General features: G+C 37.0%; 1 protein-coding gene and 3 pseudogenes across 1 annotated transcript; all 4 read left to right on the top strand.

Annotated features, from left to right (window-relative positions):
- Positions 1-1,099: 1,099 nt before the first annotated feature.
- Positions 1,100-5,496, top strand: LOC143553991 (protein ARABIDILLO 1-like; annotated as a pseudogene).
- A 4,457-nt stretch (positions 5,497-9,953) lies between these two features.
- On the top strand, positions 9,954-11,518 carry LOC143553992 (protein ARABIDILLO 1 pseudogene; annotated as a pseudogene).
- A 4,991-nt stretch (positions 11,519-16,509) lies between these two features.
- LOC143553984 (protein ARABIDILLO 1 pseudogene) lies at positions 16,510-18,737 on the top strand (annotated as a pseudogene).
- LOC143553993 (protein ARABIDILLO 1-like) lies at positions 17,901-20,655 on the top strand. Its single transcript, XM_077043867.1, has 10 exons — positions 17,901-17,996; positions 18,064-18,144; positions 18,216-18,347; positions 18,432-18,559; positions 18,638-18,725; positions 18,856-18,953; positions 19,169-19,232; positions 19,565-19,737; positions 20,104-20,404; positions 20,479-20,655. Exons 1-10 carry the CDS (start codon positions 17,901-17,903, stop codon positions 20,653-20,655), a joined length of 1,338 nt encoding a protein of 445 aa, XP_076899982.1.
- The last annotated feature ends 6,788 nt before the right edge of the window (positions 20,656-27,443 follow it).

Below are 27,443 nucleotides of genomic sequence, written 5' to 3' on the forward strand. Positions count from 1 at the left end.
TCACGGAGATCTGATGTAGTTACTCGTCACTATGAATAATTAATGATAGAAACAAAAGTTATAAAATACTCATAACAAGGTTCAACTCCACGAAGATCTAATGTAAAAAGGGGAGACAAAGACGGAGGAGAGAGAAGCCGAAAAAGCTTGTTGGTTTCTAAGTCCAACTCCATGATCAAAACTTCTGTGAACGATAGAGAGAGATCGGTTCATGACCTAAACTTAGTCTATGAGTTTTTCGTTCGAAATAACCAACATACAAATTTGTTTGAAGTGCTCTTAATTATGATGGCCGGGAGACAAAGGCAGGTGTGTGAGAAGCCGAAAAAGCTTGCTGGTTTCCAAGTCCAACTCCATGACCAAAACTTCTATGAACGATTTCCATCAGAATTAAACGATAGTGAGAGATCGGTTCATGACCTAAACTTAGTCTACGAGTTTTTCGTTCGAACTAACCAACATACAAATTTGTTTGAAATGCTCTTAATTAAGGAAAAAATACTTGACTAAAACACCTCAATAAACAAACCAAGTATGTATATTAATTTATACCAATATAATAAAATTAAAATAAGTATTACAAATTAATAGTACATTAATAAAACAAATTAATTAACAATCATTTTCATTGAAAAAAAACAAACGAATGTTGTTATGAAAAGCCCAAGTGGGTCCTTTTAGGGTTTTGCTACTCCACTCAATTCATTAGCACTATATATACTTAATACCTAGATTATCGCCTACCCTACCTGACACTTGTGTCCTCTTTCATTTTCTCTCTCTCTACACCTCTTTGCACCGCTCATTCTCTCTCTAAACCACACAATTTTCATCTTCTTGATATCATTTTGATCTTCTTAAGACTTCTGGTTTCTTGATCGGTGTTGTAAGCTATAGGTTTTGATCTAAACCCTCATCAGACTTGATGTGAAGTAGCTAAATATATATAAGATCTGATATCTGAGCTTATGTTCTTGTGCATCTGGTTTAGTTTAGTTTGATTACATGGCATTCTTATATGCATATTTGGTGATTGATTGAAGGGTTTTTGTTGTTATAATCTTTAGTGTATATTTCTTTGTAAAATCTTTGTTGTAAGATGTATCGTAGGGTTAGGAATAGAACCCAAAAGTCGGATTTGTCGGATCAACCCGAAATGGAGAGTGAAGATTGTCATATAGTTGATTGGATTAGATTGCATGATGATTTAGTAGTTAAGATTTTTACTCATTTAAGTTACCGTGATCGAGCAAACTTGTCATCGACTTGCAAAACCTGGAGATCAGCTGGATCTTCATCAAGTTTATGGCAATCGATAGATCTTCGTCCTCACAAATGTGAGTCAGGTTTAATGAATGTGTTGTCCTCAAGGTGCTCGAATCTAAGAAAACTTAGGTTTAGTGGATCTGACAGTATGGATTCACTAGTTAATCTTAGAGCTGAAGGTTTGAGAGAATTAAGAGGTAGTTACTGTAGGGAAATAACTGATGCAAATCTTGCACACATCGTGGCCCATCATTCGCTTCTTGAAAGCATCGAACTTGGGCCTGATTTCTGTGAAGGGATTACTAGCGAGCAGTGGCGGACCCAGGATTTTTTGTCGATGGGGTCCCAATTTTTCGGTTTACAAAATTTTTCGGGTCGGTCGTTATTCGGGTCGGGTCGAGGCGAGGAACATAATAAAACACGGAACTATGGTGTCATTGGAAACGAGTAAGTACAAAGAATCTAAATTAGAAACTAGATGAAACATACACTTTTAATTCATACCCGAAAAACATGAACGTAATCTGATGGAAGGTCTTCCAAATCAATTTTCTTAGATGTATTACTTGAAGAAGACGAGGGCTCAAACTTTCTTTTCAATGATTCTTGCATAATTAACCCTAAAGTTCAAGTTTTTAAGAAAACTAAGTCACAATCTAACAACAATATACAACATACAATAACCAATATGAGTATAAATGTATAATTATATATAAAATCAATCAACTAATTAGCCCTAAAATTACCTTTAGTTTGAGACAAAATCAGAGGAAACAAAGACTTATAAGACCAAAGAGGGGTGAACGGTGGCTGGAGTGAGTCGGAGGCTGGCGGATATGGGCGGAGATTGGCCGGAAAAACTGAGAGAGGCGTGAGTTAGGGATAAGCAGTGGGGTTGAGATGTGTGTGGAGGGTGTTACGTCTGATGAGTTGGGTTGGGATATGTTAAAACCCATGGGCCAAAAGTCAAAACTAAAACTAATATAAAGTAAATTTTTAAAAAACGAAATACATAAAAAAACGGGAAAGAGCAAGGCTCGAACTCGGGTCATTCGTGTGGTATTGGAAGGGGGTTTCCACCAGACTAGAATGGTAATATTGATATGGGGTCCAAGTGTTAATTTATATGGGGTCCTTCAAAAATTTTCTATATCGCTTCTAAATAAATTTTAAAAAACATTGGTGTCCCGGGACCCCGACGGCTACTATGTAGGTCCGCCCCTGCTAGCGAGGCAGTAGTCGCTATAGCCTTAGGCTGCCCTAGGCTCAAGAAACTTAGGCTTTCGGGCATATCAAATGTAAATTCTGCAGCCATTAGTTCTTTAGCTAATAACTGCCCGCATCTTCAAGAACTTGCATTTGTCAATTGTTTAATAATCGATGAAACGGCGTTAGGAAATGTGGTGTCACTTCAATTTCTTTCGGTTGCTGGTACCACACATATAGACTGGAATTTGGCTGGTAATTCTTGGGGCAACCTACGAAATTTAGAAGGTTTAGATGTTTCTAGAACCGACGCGGTTCCATCTGTTGTTAGGAGGTTGTTTAGGTCATTAAACACTTTGAAACTTTTGTGTGCATTTAATAGTCCTTTATTAGATGCTGACGCCGATCTTCATGACACGGCTAATCGCCTTGGTATAATGATGCTCGGGGTTTCTTTAATGATACTTTTAAAGAACTGTCTCGTATGTTTCCCGGCACTTTCTCTGAATGGAGAAACCGGTTAGGGAAGAAAGAAGGGAATTTGGATGAGTTTATGAGTTGGGTTGAATGGATTCTCTCATTTGCGCTTTTACATATAGCCGATTGGCTTAACACAGCCGGGTTCGAGGAGTTTTGGGTCAATCAAGGGGTGTGTCTCTTGCTTAATTTATTACAAAGTTCTCAAGAAGATGTCCAAGAATATGCAGCCATGGGGCTTGCGGCTTTCACGGTGGTGGTTGATGGTGTACCGATGGTTAATGCGATACTTGCTGACGCCGTCATAATAAGTGGCGGTGTTGAGCTTCTGTTGGGTCTTGCAACATCTGTGCAAGAAGGTATCCAAAAAGAAGCCACAAAGGTTGAATTATCTTTTATGATTTCTAGATTTATTTATCACAAAAGAGTACTTCTTGGGGCAGTTTAATAAAATAATTGTTTATTGTAGGCAATTGCAAATCTTTCTGTAGATCCGGTTTTTGCAAAAACTGTGGCGGGGCGTGGTGGGATCACCATTCTTGCAAGCTTAACGAAGTCTCTGAACCGATGGGTGGCTGGAGAGGCCGTTGGAGGGCTTTGGAACCTTTCTTCCTTTGATGAGCATAAGGTTTTTGGTTTTATTATTTGTTTGTCAAATTTCGAAACTTTGGCTCTTGGTTAAAATTGTTACTAATTTGGTTAATCTTGATTAAGGGAGCTATTGGTGAAGCTAGTGTTATTAAATCTTTAGTTGACTTAACCGTTAAGTGGCCAGGGTTCGACAAACTTCTGGTATGTCTCTTGATTTGTGCCACGTCTTACAAATGCGGAAATTGTATAATACAATATATTTTTCTTTTTAGGAACGGGTGGCGGGTGTACTTGGCAATTTGGCATTTGATGATATGTGCAACATGGAAATGGCGGCACTTGGTGGCATTAATGCTTTAATAACACTTGCTTGCATCTGCGAGTGCGAGGACGTGCAAAAAGAGGTAATAATATGATATTAATTAACGTGTAAAGTGAAATATCTAATTATCAAGAAATGTGATATCTTATTATGGTATAGGCTGTCCGAGCATTGGGTAATTTAGCACTTGACGATAGAAACCGAGAATATGTTGCATTAGCAGGCGGTTTGGAACCCTTGGTATGATAATTTATCTATTGACATTGACTTCTGGTACCTTTGTTTATTGCACACTGAGGTTTTATTGATGATATATGCAAAATCATGCACTTCATTTATTATAAATTTGACAAAAATAGTTGTATGATTTATTGTTTCATTACAGGTTGCTCTCGCAGAAACGTGTATTACCGCTTCTCCAAGTCTTCAGGCGAGAGTGGCTGTTACTCTATGGTCGTTGTCGGCTTCAGAATTCAATAAGTACATGCAAATATTAACCATTTACATTAATCTAACTATATATATATATATATATATATCCTAACTCACAAAGTAATTACCTTTTGTATCCAAAGATGATTAAAAAACATGTAACTTTCTATATGATTTTTCGATTTTGTATACGATCTTATGGTTACAGGAAATCGATTAATCATTATTTGTTCCATTTCTACTAGAATTACAATTGGACGAGAGGGAGGCGTCGCGGCTCTTATAAGGCTGGCAACAACGAACATACAAGTAAAGGCTTATTTATTTATTTACTTATTTTAAGAAATTCACTTCTTGTTAATTTGTTAAGTTTGATATAAAGTTATTAAAATGTTGCTATAAAATATTAGGATGTCCAATCAATGGCTGCTGGAGCCCTTTGGTGTCTAGCATCCAGCCCAGAAAACGCTCTGCGCATAGTCGAAGATGGGGGGATTCCGGTCTTGGTTGGTATTTGTTCAACAGGGTCCCAAATGGGTCGTTTCATGGCGGCTTTAGCTTTGGCATACGTGTTTGATGGCAGGTTATAATTTGAAGTTTTATGTCTTGTTATTTTTGTCCAATTACTATATTGCTTAATTATATATATTTTTTCTTTTATCTTGTATAGAGTGGAAGATTACGCTCCGGTAGACTTTGAAAGTGCAAGAATAACAAACTTGAAGTGCATTGAAGATTTTGTGTCGATTTTTGTTGACCCACATATGTTTACTGGCGTCTCTTTATCATCGGTTTCTGCTTCGTTGGCACAAGCAACAGAAGCTGTCTGTATTGTTGAGACAGGTCAATTACTATGCAGCCCAAGTGATATTAGACGGTTTGTATCCATGCTGCGTAATAAGTCTCCGGTGCTGAAATCCTTTGCCGCATTTGCTCTTCTTCAGGTCAAACTCATCATTCCTCTTATTTTAACAAAACTAGATTTTAACAGTTTTTGATTATAACTAGAATTACAGTTTACTGTTCCTGGTGGACGAAATGCACGCCACCATGTGAACCTGTTGCAAGAGGCGGGTGCATCACGTGTTCTAAGGGTAACTTCCGCGGCAGCTGCTGGTCCATTTGTAGCGAAGATATGCGCAAAAATCGTGCTCAGGAACCTGGAGCACCAAGAGATGTCTTCAGCAGATCAAGTTAGATAGCAATAAGTCAACCTGAATGTCAACAGTTATATATACTCTTTTATATTTTGATGTATTTGTTTGAGTTTTGTTTGTACCAGAAACTCTTTTTCTTCTTCTAAACTGGTTAGTTTTCAAGATCTGTTTCGAAAGTCAATTTACATATCTTTGGGTTTGAGTCTCACAATATTTTGGCTTTGCTCTAGATTACATTTTGAGGTTTGAAATCGTGTGGTACGTGCGCATTCAAAACAAAACTTTGTGACTTTCTTAGGATTTGATGAAAACGAATCCAAATCACAATGAAAAGACGAACTAAATCAATCATAGGCAATTTAAAACACACAAATGAATAGGTGAAGAACATTGCGATGTCGATTGTGACAAATGATAATATCTAGAAATACTTGGGATGATTTCTTCAGAAAAGCACACTTTATTATTAAAACTAACAAATTCGAACGAATTCTCAGCAAGGAGCTGAATAATAAACACCCAATTGTACAACACGGAAACCGCCTAACAATCTAGGACATCAGAAACAAAAGTGACAGAATGATAACAACCTAAACCTTCAACCCAATAGGAGCACAAGACAAGGATCAGCCAACAAAATTAGGAGGAGACACCAAAACGTAACAGCAACGAACACATGAGTGGACCAAAACACAAGGACAGAAAGGGATTCTCGATACCAATAATCACTAAATGAGTGTAAATTATAACTGAGACCCCAACCTCGAGCATGATAGAACTTCACTTCACACCATTAATCTAACACTGACTAGTCGAAACCTTACTCTAAGGGAATTCTCCATGTGGTTTATGAATTCTGCTGCTTCATTGTTCAATTGGGTGATTCACGCTTCTATTTCCTTCTGTTTTCATTTGCTTAAACCCAATATGCATGCATTACCTTGGTGATGAAATATTAAGGTCAATTGCAGTGACGGGCGTAGTAAATTTCTCACTTCAGTAGACTACCGCTATTTACTCACATGGTCGGTTATGAATTTTACCCTATATTAGTAAAAAAAAGTCACATGGAAGCCGACCCATATACCACAAGGGTAGGTCCGCTTCTAGCCAATTGGGGGCCTAAAGCCTTAGTTTCACTTCACTGTCCCTTGTGTAGGTCATAAGAACGGATCAAACAACAAAGTTTTTGAATCAATCTCACTTACTAGCTAGCGAAAATCACTAGTAAGCAACCGAGATCTTGGATCTTGTGAGTGTTTGTTATTACCCGAAATGGATAGAAAGGAAGAGTAGGGGGAGAGAGTTGGTGAAATGAAAAAGTTATTGTTTTTCAAAAGGTTGTTTGTAGCATGTGTATGCTTCACCTTTTATAGGTGAAGCTATGCCATGCTTGTTTCTATTATTCACGGCCCAATTGGCTCAATATTACATGGTCTCGGCCCAAACATACAACAAGTAAACCATATAAGCTACCTTGATATATCGTAATTAAAGCAAACAAATGCAAAAGACTAAATTACAAAACGGGCCCCTACACCTTGGGCTGAGCGTGTCGTAACATATTCCAATATCTGACTACCTAAGTACCTAAGTATACACCAAGGCTCAAGTTTGTTTGTATTTATGGGTTAAACGAAAGGAACAACCTCGTCAACAACGTCCACTTTGGTTAAGAATACGTAATTTTAAGTTATTATTCTCACTCAGTTTCGATCTCAAATGCTACATAAGTCTACACATTTATCTACATAATCATCCATTTTCAAATCATCACTCTCGTAAATTTAAAAGAAATTTTCAACATATCAACCCATATGAAGATATTAGTTTCTAGTTTGCAGTGACTATATGATAGATGCATAAGAAACGAATAAAACAAACATACGCTTCTCTTTCATGAGGATAGATAACACAAAATCTCAAGTCAGTAACAAGCGTTCTAAGATACCTATAATAGATCTGAACATGCCGCTATTAGTATCTAATAATGATAAAAAAACATAAATTCAAATAAAGTTCTCTAACGCTCATTACAAAGTTTGACTCCATAGACACCAAGACAATTGTGAAATAGAAAAGTTGAAAAACTTTGATGACTTCCAAGTCCAAGGTCCATTACCAAAGACTTCCATGAATGTTTTCTTAGAAGATAGAGAAAGGAGATCGATTCATGATCTGGGTTGGGTCCATGAGTTATACGTTACTAAAGACCAACAGAAAATTAAGTTTGTGACTCCCAGTTAGGGCTGTCCAAACTGTTCGCCGCTCGTTCGTCGTCCGCTCGAAAAATGCTCATTCGATTTAGGCTCGGTTTGGAAGTGAGCCGTTTGGTTTGGTTCGGTTCGTTTTGCTCGGTTTGGTTCGGTTCGTTTTGCTCGAATTATTTTTATTTATTAGTTTTATATATAAACTTTATGTATATATATAGAAGTATAATAGTTTTTTAAAGTTTTTAAGATTTCCCTATTTTGTGTTGAATTCAAAGTTCAATTTTAAACCATAGCTGCTCGTTTTATATATGTTTTGTTGTTAACTTTGAGTTTTATACATTTTAAAGGTGAAAGTTTAGATGATTTAGAGTTAAAATTCTTGAATTAATGATATTTTGAAGTTTTAAAAATTTAAAATTGGAAACTTTGTATGAAATCAAGCAAAACCAAACCTAACCAAGCCGCTCGGTTTCAAAACCAAACCAAGTTCAAGCATAAAGATATTGCTCGTTTATTTAAATTCAATCCGCTCGGTTCGGCTCGCTTTCAAACCAAACCAAGTATGAGCATGTCTGCGTTCGGTTCGGTTCGTGAACAGCCCCACTCCCAGTGCGTTAGAAACGCTCTTAAGACGAATCCTTAGGGGTGTTTGGGTGGGCTTCTAAAACTTGCTTATTTGCTATTTGTTTATTGAAAAGCAAAAGGTGTTGGGTAAAGCAACTCAAAAGCTTCAAAGTGAAGCTTTTCAAAAGTTGATTTTGCTTTTCAAAAGTTGATTTTGCTTTTCGAAAAGAAAATAAGCAAAAAAGTAAAATTATAAGCTCACTCAAACACCCCTTACTCTAAAAGGCTCCATTTCCATAAATGAAACCATGTAAATATATAAAATGATGAAATGAAAACGAAACCAAGTAACTGCTAAGAGCCTTAATTACTTCCCTACCTCTTTGAAAATGAAAAGGATAAAACCTGTTTGGTGTTATTGTGCATGATAAAGCAAGTGATTGCTGATTTTGGAAATAGTGTTGGAAAAGGGCTAACTTGATTCAATGCCGGTCAAGGGAATTATCGAGCTGTTTATCATTGTTGCATCAAGTTTCGGTTAAAAGCTATTATATAAAGTCTCAAATCCATCGGTCTCTTTTTTTAGAGGTGAAGTAGATTGGGTTCCTAAAAAGTTAATATGTGGCAGGTAGAGATGGATAGAATCTCAACTCTTGTTGCCCTTTCAAGAAATATTTAGGTGGTTTCGGTGACTTGTAGGCTTTGCAGTGATTACAAGGAAACTGCGACCATATTCTTGCGGGTTGTCACTTTGCTACCTTAGTTTGACAATTTAATTAGTGCCATTTACCTCCAATCTATGCATTACTCCGTTCCTGATTTGCTAAAAATTCAAGAATATAGTAACTTGGGTCATAGAAAACAAGAAAGGATGTCATTTTTGAAAAAAATCGGTTTGCTTGTCCAAGACTATAGTGGATCAAAAACTGATCTTCTCAAAAGCATTGTGTGGAAAGATTGATATAATTTAAAATAGTGATTTGGTTGTTTAGTTTAGTTTCTAAAAATATATAAATAATAAATATATATTAAGAAAACATATATATTAGAAATTTAGAATATATCATTTTCATTGAAATGAACAAGGTGGAACACAAATCTCGACAACAAGTGTTCTTATGATTGAAAGTACAAAAGCCTATGTGGGTCTTTTTAGTTTTTTTTTTCGTTTTCTTCTCATTCTCATCTGACACAATAAATTAAATACCTAGATATTCTCCTACCCTAGCTCACATTTGTGTCCACTTTCATTCTCTCTCTCTCTCTCTCTCTACATCGTATCCACCTCTTTCATTCGCACCGTTCAATCTCTCTCTAAACTACACCATTTTCAGCTTCTTGAACTCGATTTGATCATCTAAAGGCTTCTGGTTTCTAGATCGGTGTTGCAAATTATATATAGGTTTTGATCGAAAACCCTCATCGGTGTTGTATTCATTCTCTCTCTAAACCACACCATTTATAGCCTCTTGAATTCGATTCCATCATCTAAAAGCTTCTAGTTTCTAGATCGGTGTTGCACATTATAGGTTCTGATCGAAAACCCTCATCAGGTTTGCGGGATTCGCCAGGTTTCGTTTGATGTTGTTGTATTCATTCTCTCTCTCTCTCTCTACACCATTTTCAACTTCTTAAACTCAATTCGATCATCTAAAGGCTTCTGGCCATCATTAGATCTGAAATCCTCATCAGGTTTGATGTGTTGTAAGATCTGAAATCTGCTCAATGTATGCGCTTATGTTGTTGTGTACCTGCGTTAGTTCAGTTCGAGTATAGGGCGTTCTTTTATGCTTGCAGAAATTGTGATTAAAGCTCGATTAATGTTGTGAAATGGTGATGAGATTTTGAGGTTCGATTTTGGGTGTTTTTTGTGATTTTGTTATAAGTATTTAGTGTATACTTCTGTGTAGAATCTTTGTCGTAAGATGAATCATAGGGTTAGGAAAAGAACCCAAAAGTTGGATTTATCAGATCATCCTGAAACGGAGAGTGCAGATTGTGATATAGTGAGTGAAGACGCTGGAGGTGTTAATTGGTTTAGGTTGCCTGATGATGTATTAGTTAAGGTTTTTACTCATTTAAGTTATCGTGATCAAGCAAATTTGTCGTCAAGTTGCAAAACCTGGAAATCACTTGGATCTTCGTCGGATTTATGGCAATCATTAGATCTCCGTGCTCACCAAATCCAGTCGGGGCTAATGAATTTTCTGTCTTCAAGGTGCTCAAGTCTAAAGAAACTTAGGTTTAATGGATGCGATACTATGGATTCACTAAGTAATCTTAGAGCCAAAGCTTTGAGAGATTTAAGAGTTGGCTATTGTCGGACGATGACCGATTCAAATCTTGCACACATTGTGTCCCATCACAGGCTTCTTGAAAGCATCGAACTCGGGCCTACTCCATGTGATAACATAACAAGCGAGGGTATAGTCGCTATAGCCTTAGGCTGCCCAAAGCTAAAGAAACTTCGGCTTTTGGGGGTAAGACATATAAATACTGCGGCCATAACTGCTTTGGCTACTCATTGCCCGATTATTCAAGAAATTGGGTTTATCAATTGTGCAACTATCGATGGAGCAGCGGCGTTAGGAAGTGTCGTGTCACTTCATTTTCTTTCGGTTGCGGGGGCCTTACGCTTAGACTGGGATTTGGCTAGTAAATCTTGGTGCAACCTTCCTCATTTAGAAGGCTTAGATGTTTCTAGAACCAATGTGGCTCCAGGGGCTGTTATGAGGTTGATTATGTCCTTACAAAGGTTGAAACTTTTGTGTGCAATTGAATGTCCTTCATTAGAGCTTGTTGCTGATCTTCATACCAAGGCTAAACGTCTCGGTATAACGATGCTTGGTTACTTTAACGACACATTGAAAGAACTATCTCGTATATTTCCCGGCACTTTGTCTGAATGGAGAAACCAGTCGGGGAAGAAAGACGGGATTTTAGATGAGTTTATGATGTGGATTGAATGGATTCTCGCACATGTGTTTTTAGAGATAGCCGGGATTAGACCACCTGGGTTCGAGGATTTTTGGGTCAATCAAGGGATAGATCTCCTGCTCAATTTGTTGCGGAGTTCTCAAGAAGATGTTCAAGAATATGCAGCCACCGGGCTTGGTGAATTCACGGTGGTGGTTAATAATGTAGCGAGGGTTGATGCGGTAATTGTTGAAGCCATCATGAAAGGTGGTGGTGTTGAGCTTCTAGTAGGCCTTGCAACATCATTGACAGAACAGATCCAATATGAAGCAACAAAGGTTGAATCTTTTGTGTTTTCTTGGTTTATTTCTTAGGGCAACTTAATAATATAATTGTTTACTACAGACAATATCAAATCTTTTGGTGGATCCGGCTTTCGCAATGTCTGTTGTGGGGCGTGGTGGAATCAGCATTCTTGCATGATTAACAAAATCTATGCACCTGTGGGTGGCTAAAGAGGCTGCTGGAGGGCTGCGGAATCTTTCTGTCTATGATGAGTATAAGGTTTTTGGTTTTATCATTTGTTAGTCAAGTTTCAAAACTTTGATTCGGTTAAAATCTTTACTAATACGGGTAATCTTGATTAAGGGAGAGATTGCTGATACTGGTGCCATTAAAGGTTTAGTTGGCTTAATCTTGAACTGGCGTGGTTCCTACAGTAGTTGAACTCTGGTACGTGTCCTGAATTTGTGTCGCGTGTTACATATGAGGAAATTGTATGTTACAAAATATTTTGCTTTTTAGGAACTGGTGACGGGCGCACTTGCCACTTTGGCAACCGATCATAAGTGTGCCATAGAAATTGCTGCAGCTGGTGGTATAAATGCTTTAGATACGATCGTTCGCTATAGCGATCGCGTGAACGCGCGAGAACAGGTAATATCAGAATAATATTAAGTCTGCTGGTAAAAGAACAAGTTAATTAATGTCTAAAGTGAAATAAGTAACAAAACATGATATCTTATTTTGGTATAGGCAATTCGAGTATTGGCTAATTTATTAGAGGATGATACAAATCGAGAACACGTTGCGTTAGCTGGTGGTGTTGAATCCTTGGTATGATATTTTATCCATTGATCACTTTGACTCCTGGTACCTTTGTTTATTGAACATTTTGGTTGTATTGAAGATATATGCAAAATCCTACACTTCATTCGTTTAAATTTGACCGAAATCGGTTGTATCATTATTAGTATGATTTATTGTTTCATTACAGGTTGCTCTTGCGAAAACGCGTATATATAATTATCCAGATCTTCAAGTGAGAGTGGCGGATGCTCTATGTGCCCTGTCGGCCGCTTCAGAAGCCAATAGGTATATGCAAGTATTAACCCTTCACATTTCTATATAAAACTTACAATGACAACTTTTGATGTAACTATATATACCTTAACTCACTAAGTATTTAAGTAACCATTTGTATCCTACAAGTATCCAAAAAATGATTAAAAAACTATATACTATGTTTAGATTTGTATATGATCTCACAATTGCAGAAAAATCTATTAAATTATAATTTGTTTCATTTCTACTAGTATTGCAATTGGACGACAGGGGGGCATCACCTCGCTCGTTAGGATGGCAATGATATCTCAAAGAGAAGTGAGTCGCGGTTTCTCTTTTTAGATTCTGTAAAGGCTTATGTTTTTGTTACTTTTACTCTTTAAGAAACTCACTTCTTGTTTAAGTTTGATATGAAAAATAATTTGTCATTTTATAAATATAAGCATTTAAATATTGCTATAAAATATTAGGACGTCCAATCGATGGCTGCTGGGGCTCTTTGGAGTCTAGCATTCAACCCAGGAAACGCTATGCGAATAGTGAACGAATATCGGGGCACTGGGTTCTTGCTTCATATTTGTTTCACAGGGTGCAAAAGGGATCGTTTCACGGCTGCTTTAGCTTTTGCATACATGTTTGATGGCAGGTAAAATCCTGATGTTATATATTTCTTGAGGATTTTTTTTTTGTCAAATTTCTTTATTGTTTGTTTCATCTTGTACACAGACTGGAAGAATATTCTCGGGTAGCAGAAGGCGGTTTAAGGACTATTGAATTTCTAAGAACTAGAATGATACCAATCTTGGAGGACACTGAACTTGTTCTGAAGTACCATTTTGACCTACATGTATTTACCGGTGTCTCTTTATCATCGGCTGCTGCTCAGTTGGCACAAGTAGCGGAATCTGCTCACATTGTTGAATTGAAGTAGGTCAACTGCAATGCAAGCAAGCCCAAATTGAACGGTTTGTATCGATGTTGCGTCACAAGTCTCCAGTGCTAAAATCGTGGGCTGCATTTGCTCTTTTTCAGGTCAAACTCAACATTCCTCTTATTGTAAGAAAACTAAATTTTAGCAGATTCTGATTATAAATAAAATTACAGTTTACTGTTCCGGGTGGGCGGTATGCACACCACCATGTGAACCTGTTGGAAGAGTTGGGTGCATCGCGTATTCTTAGGGTCACCGCTGCTGCAACTTCTGGTCCGCTAGAAGCGAGGGTATTGGCAAAAATTGTGCTTGTTTTGAGTGTTGTTTGTTTTTGAAAAACTTCATCTTTTTCTAAACTGCTTAGTGTTCAAGATCATAGTTGCATGGGTTTTAGTCTTGTGAAGTTGTAATGTTTTGGGTTTGACTTAGACTACATTTTAAGCTTTGAATTTCTTGTGGTATGCATAAACAAACATAACTAGTTGATGGAAGCCGTATAGTGCAATAGTGACATTATTGATGTGGTTAAGTATGTAGAGAGAAGTGCATCAAGTTACGGTGAATTCTTTTTCAATATAGGAAATTTTAGAAGAGCGAAATGGTTTCTAGGAGAGAGAAATGGTTGTAATCGTTTCTAGGAGATTCACTATTTGAAATGGCGGATCTCAAATTATATATAGGGTATGCTAGTTTATGTCTGGTGAGTTGGAAAATTAGCTGGTGTTTCGCCATTTGAAATTGATGAATGTGGTACATTTTCTGTGTGTTCCGCCATGTTAAATGGCGGATGCCACTTTGTCTGGCGGTTCACGATACCCAAAAGTAGTTTGCCCCTGTATGTCAAAATGCCTTTAGACAAACATTTGTCATTCGAAATGACAAGTGTCACCAGGATATCCGCCATTTCAAGTGGCAAGTGTGAACATTATTTGCCATATTGCCTTTTGATTAACTCCAGTGTCTTATTTTTCTTTTTTTATATTTGTTGTATTAATATGTTTTTACTTATATTTTATTTTTAAAAACTATAATATTTAGAAAAAAATATAATTAATTATTAAAAAATAATTTGTATATCCTTCACTTATGGCCTAGTGTAGAGCCAATTTTGTGTATTTAGTCATGTATTATTCCAGAAACATAAGCGTGTTTGTAATAATTTGCTTATTTGTATATTTGGGTCCGATGTCATATGTTTAAGCCCATTGAGCCGTTTTAATGGAAACCTAGTATGGCATGTTCTCACCTATATAAAGTGAGACATGCACATACTAGAGACAACCTTTTACAAAACAACTATCTTATTCAAGTGGAGGTTTAAAAACTACATAAGAATGATGATACTACTCTCCTCAGGTCAATTCAAATTGGACCTCATTTACTCAAACCCCCGATGGACCTATTGACACTCCCGTTGAAGCCTACGAGGATGAGGACAAGAAGCTCATTCAAGAAGATGAAAAAGCTTATGGAATTCCCAGTGTCTGTCTGTCAGCTGAAATTGCCCAAACTTTAAGAGAAGAAACCTCCGCCAAAGGAATCTGGGACGCTATGGTTGAAAGTTTGAAGGAACCTTAAAATGAGAAATAGTCAAAAGGAAATGTTAAAAGGAGAGTTCAACATGTTCAATCACATTTAAGGTGAAACTGTGGCAACACTCTGTAGGGCCAAATTATGTGACTTGCGATATCAATATGATGAAACTCGTTAAATATAATTGGTTAAGTAAATAATTAAAGTGGACGTGAATTCCGGATCCGAGACGAGATCTTCGACACGTGTTTAACTTCAACGGGAAAACTTCTAGAATGTTAGGATTTTGTATTCAGCTATAAATAGGAAACTTGTTTTCTATTTGATTGTGTGTTTGTATGGTGTAAATCATCCACTCAAGGAGAGCTCACCTTGGGTGGGTCGGTTCTTGTTTAATGTTATTAACATTTTAACCGACAACGAGATCGTTCACTTATATTATATCTATATATTATCTTCTGTTCGGTCGTTTAATTTACCGCACCCGTCTCGACAGTTTGTATCAAGAGCAAAACCGTTCGAGTTGTCGTTTGAAACCTACGGTTAGGAACCGGCCGGTTTGGACTAATTTCTAGACAAGAACCTTTTAGGCTTTTGTTTCTCATTTCAATAAACAAAACCATATATGAATAAGATCCATTCCAAAAATATATACATTACAAATTTATAATCCATTAAAAAAACAAATTTACAAATTGTTTTCATCAAAAAAGAACAAAGTTGGAAAACAAAACGAATGTTTTGTTATGATTGAAAGTACAAAAGCCCACGTTGGTTCTAATTCTCATACAATATTAAATAACCTACATTCTCTCCTACCCTACCTCACACTTTCATTTTCATTCTCTCTCTCTACACCGTTTCCACCTCTTTCATTCTCACAGCTCTTTCTCTCTCTAAACTACACCATTTTCAGCTTCTTTAACTCAATTCGATCATCTAATGACTTCTGGTTTCTAGATCGGTGTTGCAAGTTATATGTTTTGATCGAAACCCTCATCAAAAGTTTGCTAAATTCTCCAGCTTTCGTTTGATGTTGTTGTATTCATTCTCTTTCTCTCTAAACCACACCATTTTCAGCTTCTTGAACTCGATTCGATCTTCTAAAGGCTTAAGTTTATAGGTTTTGATCTAAAACCCTCATCAGGTTTCACACCATAATCAGCTTCTTGAGCGAATCCGATCTTCTAATGTTTTTGATTCTTGATTGGTGCTGTAAGTTATAGGTTTTGATCGAAAATCCTCTTCAGGTTTCACACCATTTTCAGCTTTTGAAATCAGTCCGATCTTCCAAAGCTTTTGATTCTCAATCGGCGTTGCAAATTATAAGTGTTGATTGAAAACCCTAATCAGGTTTGCGATGTGTCGTAAGATCTGATATCGGCTTAATGAACGCGCTTATGGTGTTGTGTACCTGTGTTAGTTCAGTTCAATCATATGGCATTATTTTATGCATAATTTGGTGCCATTGTATGTTGTGAATTGTTGACGATTTTGAGGTTCAATTTTGGGTGTTTTTTGTAAACTGGTTCAAGGGTTTGTATATTTCTGTTGTAAGATGAATCGTAGGGTCAGAAAAAGACCCCAAAAGTTGGATTTATCAGATCAACCCGAAACGGAGGGTGCAGAATGTTTAAAAGTGAATGAAGATGGACTTGTTAACTGGAATAGATTGCCAGATGATATTATAATTAAGGTTTTTGCTTGCTTGAATTATCGTGATCGAGCCAATTTGTCATCAACATGCAAAAGCTGGAGATGTCTTGGATCATCACGAGGTCTATGGAAATCATTAGATCTCCGTTGGAGCAAAGTGCAGCCTCAAGGTGCTCGTTGCTCACATATCCAAGAACTTCGGTTTAAGGGGTCGGTTGATACCTATCTCCTAAGTAACCTTGAGGCAGAAAACTTGAGAGGATTAAGTGGTGAAAACTGTCAAGTAATAACCGATTTAACTCTTGCCATAGTCGTGGACCGTCACAAGCTTCTTGAAAGCATCCAACTCGGTCCTGACTTTTGTGAAAGGATTACAGGCGATGGAATAGCTATAATAGCTGATCGCTGCCATAAGCTAAAAAGCCTTAGGCTTTCTGGGGTCTCCAATGTCACTACTGAGGCCATAACTGCATTAGCTGATCAGTGCAAGGACCTTCAAGAAATTGCGTTTGTTGATTGTGCAAATATCGATGAAGTGGCGTTAGGAAAGGTCTTGTCACTTCGTTTTCTGTCGGTTGCGGGGACTACAAACATAAACTGGGATTCGGCGTGTGATACTTGGTGCAATCTTCGGTATTTAAAAGGTTTAGATGTTTCAAGAACTGATGTGGCTTCGGAGGCTGCTACGAAGTTAATTTCTTCATTAAAAAGTTTGAAACTTTTGTGTGCGTTTCTTTGCCCGTCATTGGAGGAAGACACCGCTCTTCATACCAAGGCTGATCGTCTTGGTATAACGATGCTCGGTTTCTTTAACAACAAGTTTATAGAACTATCGCATTTGAGAAATAGGTCGAAGAAAGACGAGATTTTGGCTGAGTTTATGACTTGGGCTGAATGGAATCTTTCACATGCACTTTTACGGTTAGCTGAGGTTAACCCAACCAGGCTCGATGAGTTGGTGGTTCTTTTACTAAATCTATTGCAGAGTTCTCAAGAAGATGTTCAAGAATGTGCAGCTATCGGGCTTGCAAATGTTGATGTGGCGCGCGCTGGTGCTGTCATGTATGGTCGCGTAGTTGAGCTTCTTTTACGACTTGCAACGTCTTGGAAAGATGGGATTCAATGCGCAGCAATAAAGGTTGAGTATTTTGTGATTTCTTGATTTAGTAATCATAAAAAAGAGTATTTATGGAATTATGGCAATCTAATCAAATAATTGTTTCTTGTAGGCACTCGCAAACCTTTCAGGAAATCCGGATTTTGCAAACTCGGTGGCAGCAAGTGGCGGCATCATGATTTTTGCAAGCTTAGCAAAATCTAGGAACAGATGGGTAGCTGAAGAGGCAGCTTTTGGGCTTCAGAATCTTGCTGAATGGGATGAGCATAAGGTTTCTCAATTTTCAAAGCTTTTGATTTTCAATTTTATATCTACTAATACAAATAATCTTGATTAAGGGGGCTATTGCTGAATCCGGTGCCATCATAACTTTAGTCGACTTAATCTTCAAATGGCCTAGAGGCGGTGATGAACTTATGGTACGCGTCTTGATTTTATGTCACGTGTTACAAATGAGAAAATTATTTATCAAAAGTTTTTTTTTTTTTAGGAACGAGCGGCGGGTGCACTTGCCCATATGGCAAGCAATGATAAGTGTGCCATTGAAGTTGCAGCAGTGGGTGGTATCAAGGCTTTAGTAATGCTTGCTCGTGTTAGCAAGGACGAACGTGTACAAGTACAGGTAATGATATGATATTTTACCTGATTTGAGCGATATTATTTAATATGTTATGTTATATCTTATTTTGTGGTTATTATGGTAAAGGTGGCTGCGGCATTGGCTAATTTAACGGCTTATGGCGATAGCAACACTTTAAATGCTGCAGTGGGACAAGAAGATGGAGCTATTGATGCACTCGTTCTACTTATTCGTTCTGAAAACGAAGCTGTCTGGTTGGTTTTTGATTATTACAGTTATCGAGTTTTGATTATTAAATATTAATATAAACTTTTTAATCTGTTTCTCCACAGCCAAGAAGCGCTTTCAGCATTGTCGAATTTATTATCTGATGACAGAAACCTAGAGCAGATTGTATTAGTTGAGGGTGTTGAAGCGTTGGTATGACGTTTTATCTTTGTTTATTGCACATTACGGTTGTAACTTGTATTGAACATTATATGCAAAATCCTACATTCATTTAGCCTTTTCGATGAATATGGTTATTAAATAAACAACATTATCATTACAGGTTTCTCTTGCACGAAGGTGTACAACGTCCGCTAATGCATATCTTCAAAAGATAGTGGCTAGAACTCTATGGACCTTATCGGCTTCAGAAGCTAACAGGTACATGCAAACATTAACTCTTCACACTCCTATAAAATCTTAAAAACTCACTTATGATCGAACTATTACTTTCAGTTAAAGCATCAATCCATTTTCCCCTTTGAAACTATAACATAACTCTCTATTAAACAATATGCAACTTTCTGTATGATCTTTAGATTTATATTTCAGTTACAGAAAATCTATTAAACCATATTCTGTTTTATTTCTACTAGCATTACAATTGGAAGAGAGGGGGGCGTTACAGCGCTCATAAGACTTGCACGATCTACGACAGAAGTAAGTGGCTGTTTCTATTTTTGGTTTCAATTAACGCTTTCGATGCTTTATATCGTTATTTTTTGAAATTCTGTTACACTTTAGCTTTCATTCTTTTTATGTTTTGTTATTCATTGGCAATACCAAAAAAATATATGTAGTTAGCGAGATTACATGTATGTAACCTTGGGAGCTACTTAAACGCACGCACGCTAACCTTTTATTTAAAGAAATGAAAAGAATATTGCAAAAGAAATCCTGTTTGAAGTAGTTCTCTCGGGTTTTTGCAATAACGAGGAGTTCAATTCATCATCTTAATTATAAATTAATAAAATATTGTTATAAAATATCAGGATGTCGAAGAGGCTGCAGCTGAGGCCCTTCTGCGTCTAACATTCAACCCGAGAAACGCTCTGCGAATAGTGGAAGATGGGAGCGTTTTGGACTTGTATAAACTTAAATCATGCGAGTCTGAGAAGGCTCGTTTCATGATTGCTTTAGTTTGCGCATACATGTGTGATGGCAGGTAAATCTTTAACTAATTAATTATCTTGAATTGAGCTATATATATACTCCCTCCGTCCCATTAAGACTGTCCACATTTCATTTTTTATTTGTCTCACTACAGATGTCCACTTTCAAAATTTATTAGTCAATTTCCAAGTTTACCCTTAAATAAACACAACTAACGTTAATAAACAATATTGATGGACCCAATTTTCAAGGGCATTATTGTCATTTGGTATGCAAAGAAAACAATAATTTAATCTACCTTAAACTTTGTGTTTTCAAACTAAGACACTATGACCGGGACGGAGGGAGTATATATTTTTTTTTGTTAATTTTAATTTGTTCTCAAATATTCTATATTGTTTTGCTATCTTGTACATAGAATGGATGAATATGCTCGGGTAGCAGAAGGTGCTCCAAACAGTTCTGACTTAGAAATGGCAAAGATAGCAGCCTCGAGTTACATTTCACCAGTTTTCATGTGGACCTTTGTTGACCGACGAGCGTTTTCAGGTATCTCTTTATCCACAGCTTCTGCACAGGTGGCACAAATAGTGAAATCTGCCCATATTGCTGAAGCGTGTGATTTGCGATGTAACCAAGCTGAAATTGAACGGATTCTGTCCATGTTGCGTAATAAGCGTCCGGCGCTCAAATCATGTGCTGCGTTCGCTCTTTTCCAGGTCCAACTCGAGTTTACTCTCTTTTAATAACAAATATATTTTTTTTAAACATATTCTAGTTATAAATTTTACAGTTTACTGTTCCGGGTGGGCGATATGCACGCGAACATGTGAACCTGTTGCGAGACTTGGGTGCACTACGTGTTCTTAGGCATGCTGCCGCTGCAGCTGCGGGTTCACTGGAAGCGAAGATATTTTCAAAGCTCGTGCTCAGGAACCTGGAACACCAAGACACAGAGTCTTCAGCATAGATCAAACTTAGAAAGTAATAAATTGGCAATCTGAATTGAATGCCAACAGTTAATACAGTTTTTATGTTCTGAATGCTTCTTTCATAGTCTGTTTGTTTTGAGTTTTGTTATACATGAACATCATAATCTTTTAGCAAAAAATTAATCCAATTTCTTGATGAATGATTAATAATTGATGTGTACTTTATCTAATTTTAACGACAGATACTTTCAAATTATACATAACGATAACTTTGTTTTCAGTAGGATCGGTTTCGCCATTCAAAAGGGGGTGGCAGCGCAGCTTGTTGCCCGCTTATGTGCCTCTCTGTTGTAATTGGATCCTTTTTTTTAGTTAAATGATCTTTTTTCTTAAAAAAAAGTTTAACAACAAATTTCATAATTTGGTAAAAAATTCAAAAGTTGAAGGTGTTTAATGTTATTTTCTTTTTATTCCAAATTTAGCGAGACCATCAATGTTTGTATAAACATTCATGTAGATACATAGTTATTGTATTCAACAGAACAAGAGTTATCGAATGAGAAGACAACCAACTTTCGTGTTATAGCATGCAACGACAACTAAGAAAAACAATGACGACATATCCTTACATGACTAGCAATTGCTTAGCAATTTCAACATGTCCGAGACCTCCGCCAATGATAAGTTTTCCATCAGCCACCACTCGACAAAGTTATAAGAACACGAACACGGAAACTAATCTCAACCAAGATCGACTCTTTTCTGTTTTTATAACTCTTTACACACTAATTACAAACCCATGTCCATCTATTTATATTACATAGCTTCCTAAACATACTTTAATTCGACTCCTACTTTCTAGACTTTCAAACTAATAAAATAAACTTGCAAACAAATAAATAAAGAGATCATTCTAAACATTCAAACTAACACACTTTCTCGATAAATCGTTTCAAGATTAACTTTCAACAAGCTACTACGCACATAGCATAAATCTCCTACAATCATTAACCTAAAAAGTTAAAACGAACCAGTAGTCCAGAAAGTTGATCAGCTTTGTCTCTCTCGAACAGCAAGCTCAACCAGTGCAAGAGAGTATTCCATGGTGGTTCCCAGGCCTTGACCAGTAACAACTTTTCCATCCATCTGGACTCGTGAACCAACCTCAGTCGCATGGGAAAATAGCTATCGTCTCCATTAAGACGTTATGCTTATATTTTTAGGCATCGAACATTGGCTGCAACATTGAGAACAGAACAAGAATTTGGTGATAAGATGCGTTATAAATTTGTGTTTTGACAACGAAGAAATGGGAAATATTGATGCTCAAAAGGCGTTGGCGGATGCTGCAATAAAATATGATATGAACATCGAAAATCTAAAGAAAATGCGGCGTTATTCTTTTCGAGTTAATCTATATTGCATTATGTGTCTAATGGTGTGTTGGAATGAGGTTTCAAATTGCCTTGGTCACAAAGGACACATTCCGTGATATATATCTTCCACAACTACCTTCTTAAAATTAGTTGGTCCTTGTTTGCGTTTTGGTGTTAATTTCGAAGGTTCAGAACATTGTTCGTGTCACTTCGTTACTTAGCAAATGCCGTGTTACTTAGCATTTCGAAGGTTCAGAACTTTATTCTGGATTGCTTTAGCTAATTAGTGCCCGGATCTTCAAGAAATTGCATTTGTTGATTGTGAAAGTATTGATGTCGCGGCATTAGTTAGCAAATGCCGTGTCACTTCGTTACATGTCTGTTTCGTGGACCCTCGACGTAGACTGGGATTTGGCACGTGAATCTTGGAGTCGTTTTCCGAACTTAAATCTGCGTTGAGGGGTGGCCGCATCACCATATATTCTTGCAAGATTAGTAAATTAAATTTATGAATAGATTGGTGGCTAATAAGGACATTGGCGGGCTTTATCTTCTCAACCTTCAAACTTTATATTTGATTCTTCCATTGCACTTCTTGGTTCTATCAAGATTATATCCTTCAAATGCATTATGATATATCTTAGCACAGTTTATAACAAGTCATTTAATTATTTAAATATTGCTATAAAACATCAGGAGACTGTTCATGCGACTGCTGTTGGGCCCTTTGGAGTCTAGCGCTCAACCGGCCCCAGAAGGCTCTACAAATAGTGGAAGATAGAGGCATAATGGTCTTGTTTAATCTTTCATCATCTGCGTCGAAAATGGCTGTGTCATAGATGCTTTAGCTTTCGCGTACATGTTTGATGGTAGGTGAATTATTAAGGAATTATGTTGAATTAACTTATATATTTCTTGTTAACTTTTGTGGTAAAAGTTTCTATATTAGCTTGAAGTACATTGAAACTTTTGTGTTGACTTTTGTTGACCTAAAAGCGTTTTCTGCTCCTTTAACATCGGCTAATTCTGCACTTTTGGGCATTGGCGCAAGCAGCCAAATCAGCCAGTATTGTTGAAGTAGGCCGGTATATTGTGATGCAACCAAGCTGAAATTAGACGGTTTGTATCCATGTTGCGTAGTAAGTGTTCGGTGCTCAGATCGTGAGCTGCATTTGCTCTTCTTCAGGTCAGACTTGACTTTTTCTATTTTTAGTTATACTAAATAAATAATATAAAAAAACTAGATTTTAATGAATTATGACTATAAACTTTATAGTTGCAAGAATTGGATGCCCCGTGTGTTGTTAGGGATGCCATGGCCGCAAATGCAGTCCACTAGAAGCTAAGATAATTGCATGGATTGTGCTTAGGAACCTGGAGCACCAACAAACATTTAATTGTCTAGTTATTCTGTATGTGGTGATCTAACGGCAAAAAGTTACCGTCAGCTGACTTAACCTAGCCATAAGAAGCCCTTAAATGCCTCTAAGTTATCTCCAGTTCATGGGAAACCCCACACGCCCGAAAGCCCACCGGTGATAAAACCCCGACAGCCTCAGTATCGAACTGGAGATCACAAAGATCATAGTCTTTCTTAATTAATAAGATTGATCCAACAACTAGAACCGACCGCACCTTCCCGACCCATAGCTCGGGTTCGGGAATAAACTACAAAATACCTCACACAACTTTTATAGTTCGTTGCAATTTCATATTTGATCCGATTTATTTTAGACCAAAAGTTTTAAATGTCTTGTTTTTAATTATAATCTTAAAAACATATATAAAGCCATCTATTTGAAAGTAATCAATATTGCTTGCCTTCAAATGAGAGATTACACCCAAATAAATAGAATAGTTGCCTAACAACCTATGCACTATTTTAGGAGACTAAATCAAGATATAAATGACAATATATAATACTAAAATATATGTTACTAATATTCCTCCTCAGCTTGAGCGTGCAAAAGATGAAACGTTCAAGCTGTTTCGAAACGATTCAAATAATTGTCTTGGAAGGCCCTTAGTGAAAATATCCGCATATTGGAACTCGAACGGCACGCGAAGAACTTGAATGTGACCAATTTGAACCTTTTCTCTCACGAAGTGTATATCCATTTCAACATGTTTGGTGCGCTGATGTTGAACAGGATTCTCGGCAAGATAGATTGCAGAAACGTTGTCACAATAAACGATTGTGGCTCTAGTGACCGGAGTTCCAAGTTCGAGAAGTAAGTTGCGGATCCAAGTAGCTTAAGCGACAGCGTTTGCTACCATGAAATTCCAATCGAATCACATGTGGAAATTCCAGTTGAATCGCATTTGAAATTCCAATCGAATCGCATTTGGAAATTCCAATCGAACCGCATTTGAAAATTCCAATCGAATCGCATTTGAAAATTCCAATCGAATCGAATTTGGAGATTCCAATCACATCGCATTTGAAAATTATATTCGAATCACATTTATGAAAACAAATCGAATCACATTTTTAGAAGCAAATCGAATCGTATTTCTGAAAACGAATCGAAGCGCATTTGTAGAAACGAATCTAATCGCATCTCCTGTGCGATTCGTTTGTACTTAATGTTCCTAGACATATTTTGCTGCTTTTTGAGGATTGTATGGTTTGATAATCTGTTTGTCAAGATGACACATGATCCCGAGTTGTTGAAAAGTTACATAATGCTTGAAAATGAGGCCGAAATCACAACAAAACCTCCTAAGCTGTTGATATTTGAAAGTAACTTTAAAGAATTCAAATGGAGATTTAAAAATTATATGAGAATAACTGACTTTGCATTTTTTAGATCCACTGAAAGGGGACCTCATAGGCCTACTACAGACACTGAAAATGGACAAGTTGATATTCCTATTGAGAGCTACACTAATGAAGATAAAAAGATAATACTTGATGACGAAAAGGCCTTCTCTAACTTTAAGAGAATGCACAACCACTAAAGGGCTTTGGGATGCCTTGGTTGAGAAGTTTGAAGACAATATAGACATGAGAAATAGCCGGATGGAAATTTTGAGAGGAAAGTTAACATATTTATTCACATTCAAGGAGAATCGGTTGCAAACCTCATCAGCAGATTTGAGAAATTGATTACCAAAATGAGAAGTTCCGGAATTATTTATGAAATGTCAGAAATCAACAAGTTGTTGAATTCACTGCCTTACATGTGGAACAATAGTGTGACTAACATTAAGAGAACAAATAATCTGAACACTACAACCTTATCTTACTTGACCTCCACCACAAGTCATTTGAGATGGATGAAAAGCTCAGATTGAAAAACCATGTCATTTCTCTCAACAATAGTGTGACTAACATTAAGAGAACAACTAATCTGAACACTACAACCTTATCTTACTTGACCTCCACCACAAGTCATTTGAGATGAATGAAAATCTCATATTGAAAAACCATGTCATTTCTCTCAACCATGCTGGGGTTTCTACAGGTTCAGGAATCAACACTTCTTTTCTAAGTCAATCTCATCCAACTGTTCATCAGTTAACAGGGTGAAAATGTAGAACAGAACAATTCCTTCAAGTCATCCGTGGGTCAATCAAGATCGTCAAAAACTAACTCCTTTCAAGATGCAGTCAACCAAGTTGTTGAGAAAGCTCTCAAGGCCCATGGGATCAATAAACCTTCAAGAAACAAGACAAGCAGCTTGAGTAACTCCACCACTCAAGTTGATGACTCTCAAATTGCACTGTTCAATGCCTTTCTGGCTAGTCATAAGCAACCGCTACAAGGAAATCTGTTGCCTCCGTCTTTTCAACAATGAGACATTCCAGAAATCAACGAGAAAGACCTTGAGAAGATGGATATCAAGTATCATATGGCCATGACTGTTCACAGGGCCACAAACTTAATGAAGAAGCATGGGAAGAACAACTTCTAGGATTCTGATGGCAAACACGTTGGGTTTGACAAAGACAAGCTCCGTTGCTACAACTGTAATGAGATAGGTGTGATCTAATTGTTGGTTTGCTATATTACAACACGTTTATTTGATGTAGATGTCGTGCTCTAATAAAAAAAGTATTTTGAAAAGTTAAATACCTTTAACTAGTACGGGTAAGTAAGGTCGTCTTCACGAGGAATCAGTGACCAATTAATTAACTCTAGGCAGACAGACGATGTCAAGCAATTTGAATTAATTTGGTTGTAAAACGTTTTGAGAAAATATTGATACACCTCAGGTTCAGGAAATATAACAAACTGAATAATTATAACTCCTGTCAAATGGAAGTTTAAATTGATAAATATTTACTATACACAACAGTTTGATTGTGATAATTCACATAACCTAATCCGACGAATTGACACAACTGAACTTAGTCTACCTAATTACCAGCTTATTAGTATAAAACTCCTCAAGGTTTAACGATCAAAGGTAAACGGTTCAACGACTATAAGATCTTAATCTAAAATGTCAATGAACACAAATCAATTGATTTAATGAGATAGAATCCCAGAAAAAATATAAATAGATGTTTTAATAAATTCAGCAAACGTAAAGATTCAATCAACAAAATCTTAATAAAAAATTAATCCACACATAGAAACCATACACCTGAAGTGGTCAAGAAGGGGTTAGCCTTGCCTTTGCATCTTGAGTAGGTCGATTATCGTTTGGAAGGATGAATTAATGGATGATTTAGTGATTTAGTTAGGGTGTTAGTTTGGTGAGTCCTTGCTCCAAGATCGTCCAAAGCTGCTAGGGTATGAAGATAACTCGACTTAGGGTTAAACCCGGGCTTAAATATGGAAACAAATAATCAAAAATTGCCTTTTCGCGTCCCGTGTAACGCAAGATACGATAGGGCCACCGTAGCTTACGTGGGCCCAGCTCCAACGATGTCAACATTCTGCGTTACGGTGCCTGCTACGACATTTTTTGCCCAGCCACCATCGTAAGCTACGATGGAGCCACCATAAGTTACGGTGGAGGTAACACCCAAATCTTCAATTTTCATTTTTTATGCTTGTAAAAGGTATGTAGGTTCTACTTCACGGAGATCTGATGTAGTTACTCGTCACTATGAATAATTAATGATAGAAACAAAAGTTATAAAATACTCATAACAAGGTTCAACTCCACGAAGATCTAATGTAAAAAGGGGAGACAAAGACGGAGGAGAGAGAAGCCGAAAAAGCTTGTTGGTTTCTAAGTCCAACTCCATGATCAAAACTTCTGTGAACGATAGAGAGAGATCGGTTCATGACCTAAACTTAGTCTATGAGTTTTTCGTTCGAAATAACCAACATACAAATTTGTTTGAAGTGCTCTTAATTATGATGGCCGGGAGACAAAGGCAGGTGTGTGAGAAGCCGAAAAAGCTTGCTGGTTTCCAAGTCCAACTCCATGACCAAAACTTCTATGAACGATTTCCATCAGAATTAAACGATAGTGAGAGATCGGTTCATGACC

The sequence above is a fragment of the Bidens hawaiensis genome, unplaced genomic scaffold (assembly GCF_021521415.1).
Source record: "Bidens hawaiensis isolate Kalapana, Puna unplaced genomic scaffold, B.hawaiensis_p1.1 tig00017468_1, whole genome shotgun sequence".
In the NCBI taxonomy this organism is placed as follows: domain Eukaryota; kingdom Viridiplantae; phylum Streptophyta; class Magnoliopsida; order Asterales; family Asteraceae; genus Bidens; species Bidens hawaiensis.